This window comes from Panthera leo, chromosome A1 (genome assembly GCF_018350215.1).
Source record: "Panthera leo isolate Ple1 chromosome A1, P.leo_Ple1_pat1.1, whole genome shotgun sequence".
NCBI classification, from domain to species: domain Eukaryota; kingdom Metazoa; phylum Chordata; class Mammalia; order Carnivora; family Felidae; genus Panthera; species Panthera leo.
The window spans coordinates 27,450,257-27,457,344 of NC_056679.1; the positions used below are offsets into that span (position 1 = coordinate 27,450,257).

Below are 7,088 nucleotides of genomic sequence, written 5' to 3' on the forward strand. Positions count from 1 at the left end.
GATCGTGACCTGAGCTGAAGTCGGACGCTTAACTGACTGAGCCACCCAGGCGCCCCCAAAATTTTTTTAATTAAACTGAATTGACAAACTTTAAAAACAGAGTTGGAGACTGTGTTATTGGAGGTAATAAGCAATAAAATTACCAAAACCTGGAAAAGCACATCAGAAGTCAGAGTATTAGGTATACTCTGACTACACATACTATTACTTATATTTTAGCCCTCTCTTTACCATTAAAAAGTGAAACAAGAGAGTCTCATTTATCTTATTCTTTTCTATTCCTTAGGGCTATCAGTTCATAATTCTATAAAACATTTCTCTCATCTTCTATTTTTTTCCTATCCAGTTGTTTTCATTCAATTGCTAATTTAAACATTCAATAAAAATTTATGGAGCAGTAACCAGGTTACTGGTACTATGTTGAGAGCTGAGAGAATGAGGATCCTTAAAACTTGGTCCCTGCCTATGAAGGCTATCTAATCTTCGTTTAAAAGACATATTTCAAAAAGGAGAAGCACTATTTAAATACCAGCAAATCAACAAGTGGGTCAAGTCTGGTATCTGTTACTGTCACCTAATTTCAAATCTTCACCAGAAAAAAACAAAAAAACCAAACAAACCAAAAAAATTAAATGTTCCACTACTATGAATCCAAGTATTTCTGAAAATTGGGAAAACAGCTCACTCCATCACAGCTGCCACTGCTGGGGGAGGGGAAAAAGAGCATCAAATTTGTTTACTAATTCCCTAAGGCATTCTATTCTTCCAAAACAGCATAAGCAGTAAATAACCTTCTCAATAAATATAAGTTGCCTGAAAGTGTTATAAAATGCTGAAACTTCTATGGAGACTATAACACTTAAGTTCAAGTTAGACAATAGCTGTACCAGTGGGAAATTAAGAAGGAAAAAAATCATTCTGCCTCAGAAAGAGGCAGAACTGGCGATGCAGAGAGTAAAGATGGAGACTATTCACTCATACCACAAATATTTATTTAGCATTTACCATATACATATACAAACATTTACTCAGCATGCACCAGGCCCAGTGCTAAGTAAGACAAAGACTCCTGTTCTCCCTCAGAGGCTAACATAAAGGAGAAATCCTACAGAAAAAACACATTCATCAATGTCAGAATCAAACATTCATGTTTAAGTCACTCAACAGTAATAAAAGTTAATAGCTGTTATTTAATAAACAATTAAGTGACCACCCTGGGTCAATTACAGTGCAATCACAGAAGCATAAAAAAGTTCTTGCTCAGAAGACTTCACAGCCTGGGTGCTTATACAAAGATGAGTAACTTTTTAAAGTTTATTTATGTATTTTGAGAGAGAGAGTGCACATGCAGAGAGAAGGGGCATAGAAAGAGAGGGAGAGAGAGAATCCCAAGCAGGCTCTGCACTGTCAGCATAGAGTCCGACACAGGGCTTGAACTCAAACTGTGAGGTCATGACCTGAGCCGAAATCAAGAGTCAGATGCTTAACTGACTGAGCCACCCTAGCACCCCAACGATGAATAATTTTGATAGATGAAATATTTCAAAAAACTGTACAACTTTCTGAGGAAGTACACAAGAGGAAACATTACTAGGGAAAGGGAACTTGAGTCAGGCAAGGCTTCACATCAGTAACCTGAGTCTTACAAAATGAACAGGAGTTTGCCAGGCAAAGAATTTCAGACAGGAGAAAACCACAAGTGAAGTCAGAGCACAGGGTCCAGTGCAGTGTGGGGAATGGAAAATAGGGTTGGGGTAAGTTGTTTGGGGGTCAGTTGATAGAAAGCCCTGTATACCACCCTGAGGAAAGTTTGGACCATGGTACACTTAAAAAAGGTTATAAAAATAACTGATGGCAGTGTGAAGTTTAAAAAGGATAAAGTACCAGAAGCCAAGAGGACTGTTTTTTAAAGGCTATTACAATAGGCCAGGGGAGAGATGATAAAGACTAACAGAATAGCAGTGGCAAGGTCAGAGGAAGAAATCAGAGATCAGGATAACGGACTAACAGAAGAAACCTGGAGATAGAGAAGAAACCAGAAATGATAATGGCATTGTTCACGATAGGGGAAAGAAGAGAATCAGCTCGTATGGGGAGAGGACATAATAAGCTACATTTTAGGCAGCTGAAGTTTGTATTTTGGTTTGTAGGACTCAGTGGTGAGACAAGTGGAAATTCGTATTAACTCCATTCACTGAGAGAATAGTTCCCATTCCTTCCCATTCCAGAATAACATTTATTCATTCAGCAATTTCTTTTTGGAAAGCTTATCACATATCAGGCACCATTATAAATGCTGGAAAAACACAGACAGCAAGCAAAGTCCCTGCCCATGGAGCTTAGATTTCAGCCTCCTCTTATCATATAAAGTTAACCTCCGCTTATGATAACAGTGAGGGAAAAAATCAGATAAAATTAAAACTATGGATATACAATATGTAAGTCACGTGATTTCTTCAAAGGGAAGCTTCAAGGTAAACATTTTAATCAAATTGCGATGAAAAATACTAGAAGTGATTTGTTTTGGTAATAAGTAGTTAATGACTTACATGTTTGATAGGTTTTCGTTTCCAAGCTGGCCTATACTGAAATGTGTATGTGGCTAATTACATGTTACACTATGCTACTGACACTAGGAGTTACGCTTTTTGGGAAAGTACTGAAAACTGAAGGCTATCATTTCATACAAACCAGGTTTTTTTCAAAATGCTTTAAAAATTGGTAATATTCTCTTCCTAACATTCAAGTTTCTTCTCTACTTTTTCATAAGAATCAGTTTTGCTACAAAGCAAAATCTGACCATGACCTCTATTAAAGAATTAATTTTAAGCTACTATTTTATTCAAGGTATGACATGGGTATTTTTGCCTATATTTTTATCTTTTTAATCTCCTAAACTGGTTATTGCACATTAATTCCTAGTCTCTAAAGGGAAGTTTACCTGAGAAAGAGTTATTTAACATCTACAGCTGCTTTAGTATATTTCAACAACTTTAAAATAAATTGGATCTTTTTAAGAAACAATGTAAAAAATTTCTTCTTCAACTCCTTGATATTTTATTTTTTACTATTTTATTTCCTAAGATTACCCACATGTCCCACTCCTGGGTTGTTTCTTTTTTCCTAACACTTACTCTTTGTCAGCTTCCCATCACTTTCAGTACTTCCAAGCTCTCCCAAAATTATTACTATCAGTTCTCTTATCTTCGAACACATCATTGGTCATTACCTGGACCAATGATTCCAACAGAAGCTGAACAGATCCTTAGGGACATTGTGAAAATCTGTGAGGACCTTTTGGTTGTCACAATCATTTGGATAGGAGGGAGGGTATTTGGTGGATGGGGAACTATTCATCCTAGAAGTCCTAAAATGTGTAAGACAACCCTGTATAACCGAGAACTGTCTGCATCCCTCAGGATTTTAAAAGATCTGCTGGGCATTAAGTAGGTGAAAAGTTTATTTATGATCATCTTAGTCTAAACTTTTATAATATAGTATATATAAAACATATCGTTTTTGTGCTATTTTAAAGAAGACCAAATTTTTCAGAAGTGCAACTATTATTTATGTAAATTGAGGGAAGCATCCACTTTGTTGTGTTCAAAATTTTACCAAACATTGTTAACAATTTGGGAAAAATCAGTTTGTCAAGGATGATGGCCCTTACGGTATCTGAAATGCCAGAATGCATGTGAAATCAGTCTGCATATATAGTTGTCACATTCATAGTGATTCTTTGCAATATGCCAGCAATTGATTACTTCATTTTATCTTCTAATATAATCATGTCTGAGCATTTACATACCTAAATAGCAAACCTGTTATTTTCTAATAAAATATTTCACCTTTATGTTTCAATTAAAGCACTACATTGGTTGTTTTTTTTTTTTTTAATTGATTTATTTTGAGAGACGGGGAGGGAGGAAAGGAGAAGGAGAGAGAGCGAAGACCGAATCCCAAGCGGGGCTTGATCTCACGAACCCGTGCAATCATGACCTAATCTGAAAACAAGAGTCAGACGCCACTTAGCCAACTGAGCCACCCAGGTGCCCTGCATTGCGTTGACTTTTAAAAGTTATTTTTATGAGTATATTTCATTGTCTATGATGATCATTTTAGGATATTACAGAAGACTTTACAAAATATTTATTATAAAAAAGGGGGCACTAGGTAGGACAGGAATCACTTTAGAATCACTGGCCCACACTTTAGCCTTCATGTGCCTGGACTACTGAAGACATCTAACTGATATCTTAAATTCTACACATACCCTCCTCCAAATGAAGTACCTACAGATGTGAAAGATCACCAATATTACTTCTATCTTCAAAATACCAGAGCTGCCAACTGCCTTGCAAGTCGGTCCAGTACTGAGATTTCTACAATTCTCCATAAAGAGATTCCTCTACCTAAGAACTTACCGGTTCTACATCACAGACTGAATATTACCCTCAAAAAGCCTTATTTCTAAGAAGTCAGCAAGTCACAGTGGAAGGGTAGAGGGAATCCTAGGTCTGCCCCTTACTTATTATGACAATGATCCTTGGGTAAGTTACCACTTTTTTTTTTTAGTGTTTTTATTTATTTTTGAGACAGTGAGAGACAGAGCATGAGCAGGGGAGGGGCAGACACAGAATCCGAAGCAGGCTCCAGGCTCTGAGCTGTCAGCACAGAGCCCGACGCGGGGCTCGAACTCACAAACCGTGAGATCATGACCTGAGCTGAAGTCGGACGCTTAACCGACTGAGCCACCCAGGCGCCCCTACTTACCACTTTCTGAATCTCCTCATTTCTTAAATGAGAAAAAAGAACCTTCCTCCCAAGGTTGTGGTATGAAATGACTCAAACAAGTAAGAGCTCAGAGCTTACTACTTCAAACTTTCACCTGTTTTGTTTACTCACCTATCCCAAGGCCTTAGAATAATAACTGGCACCTAGCAGTATTCAAGAAGTGTCTGTTGAATGAAAACACATTGCTTCCGGAAACCTTCCCAGGCAAGCCCAATCTGACCGCTCCAGAAATGTATCAGTTAATCAAGTAAGGATAACTGAGTGCCCACAAAGTGAGCGGTTACTAGAAGAAAATCCCCAGTCCCTGCTCTTAGGAAACTTAGAAAAATACCAGAAAACGACCGGTCAACATAAAAAATGTCATAGTACAGTAGTCAACAAATGGTATGGGACAGTTAAGTGCTGTGCATCTAAAGGCAAGGTCTACATCACCGCAGGCTGGCACAGCATGGAATGCCACGTGAAAAAGAAACAAAACAGCCATGTTTCTAGACTTCTTCCACTCTTCTTACACAAAGCCTGAGAGAACTCTACAACAGCCAAACCTGTCACTTCTCTGCTTAAAGCTCATCAAAATGGTATCACTGCCCTCAGGATATCCTAACTTGTTCACGTGTTTTATCAGATACTTCGCATGTTCTAGCCCCCACTTATATCTGGCAACTGCACAGATTAATAATGTAGCCACTAGCTACATGTGGCTGAGCGCTTGAAATGTGGCTAGTCTCAGGTAAGATGTGCCATTACTGTAAAATACACACTGGGTTTCAACGACTTGGTACAATAAAAAAAGGATACAAATAAAAAATACCTCAACAATTTTATATTGATTACATGTCAAAATATCAATGTGGATACACGGGGCTAAATAAAATACATTGTTAAAACTAAATTCACCTGGGGCACCTGGGTAGCTCAGTCGGTTAAACATCCGACTTCCGCTCAGGTCATATCTCCCGGTTTGTGAGTTCGAGCCCCATATCAGGCTCTGTGGTGACAGCTCAGAGCCTTGAGCCTACTTCCGATTCTGTGTCTCCCTCTCTCTCTGCCCCTCCCCCGCTCTCTCGCTCTCTCTCAAAAATAAACATTAAAAAGATAATTAAATTAACTTCACCTGTTTTTCACGTTTTAAAAATGGCTACAGAAAACTTAAAGATCTGTATGTGGCTTGCATTATGCTTCTACTGGACACTTAACTTTTCCCAGCTCTGCATTTTAGCCTGAAGAAACCACTTGCAATTTCCAACTGGGCCCTGTTTCTCTGGCTTACGACTCTGTAGACACTACTACTGGTGCCTGAAACACTTTTTCCTCTTCCTTTCGCTGAGTTATCTGCCACTCATTCTTCAGATCTTAGTTTTTAACCGTCTTTCTCCAAGAAGCCTCCTCTGACTTCACCCCTTACCCCCGCAAGGCTGGAGTGGGGTCCACTCTAGGCGATAGGTGAATCCATCCTACCTAGGATGATAGGTGATCGGCGAATCCATCCTACCGTACTTACCACGCGGTATCTGCAACTGCCTGTCTCCTGGTCTATCTCCCCGCAAGACTGTAAGCTCCTTGAGGGAACAGAGACTACACACGCCTACTCGTCCACGCCCGGCACGGAGCACAGCTCGGCGCACGAAAGAGGGGGTGGGACAAGGACGTGAACGCCGGGACTACCACCGTCGGAAGGGAGAGAGGGGTGAGGAGTGACGCACGGCCTACAGGAGTCCGCGGGGTGCCAGCAGGCAGGCCCGGAGACGGGCGGGAACGACCGGCGGGACTCACCAGTCCGTGGTCGATGTCCGCATCGGCCCTTTTGGTCGCCGGCGGCGAATACTCGGCGTAACGCAGACCTTCGCCGGCAGGAGCGACGCCGCCACCGGCAGCCATGGCAATGGGAGGCGGGGAGGACTCCGGGCGCCGGGGCGTCGCCTACGAGACGGCCTCAGGGACAAACTAGTTAGGGCGCTTCACTCGCGGGTTTAGTTGGCACCGCCCCCCGCTGCCCCAAAGGAGGGCGTGGCCCCAGAAGATCTCGTTCTCACCCAGGCTGGGACCGTTTCGTCCCAGCGAAACCTGGGGTCAGACTCCGAGCTGAGACCCCCTAGGACGTGTAGGGTTTTTTGTTTGACGGAGATTAGGAGGCCCAAAGTCAAGGTTGGGCCTCTTGGGCATTGTGTGGTGGAGCTGGCTCTTCCCCAACCCTCCTTCCTACCAGGGGCCAGGACTTAAGCCCTATGGTCTGATGTTATTCTCATCAAATTGCTATTCAAGGGAGACCCGGAGGCTCCAACTGCAATGCCTAT

At 41.3% G+C, this 7,088-nt stretch overlaps 1 protein-coding gene across 1 annotated transcript in view; it reads right to left on the reverse strand.

The window, feature by feature from the left end:
* Positions 1-6,761, reverse strand: part of DNAJC15 (DnaJ heat shock protein family (Hsp40) member C15) — a 68,401-nt gene extending 61,640 nt beyond the window's left edge. The window contains exon 1 of the mRNA XM_042926302.1: positions 6,568-6,761. Within this exon, the coding sequence (XP_042782236.1) occupies positions 6,568-6,672 (105 nt within the window). The 5' untranslated portion in view covers positions 6,673-6,761. The remainder of the gene's footprint in view (positions 1-6,567) is intronic.
* Positions 6,762-7,088: the final 327 nt, after the last annotated feature.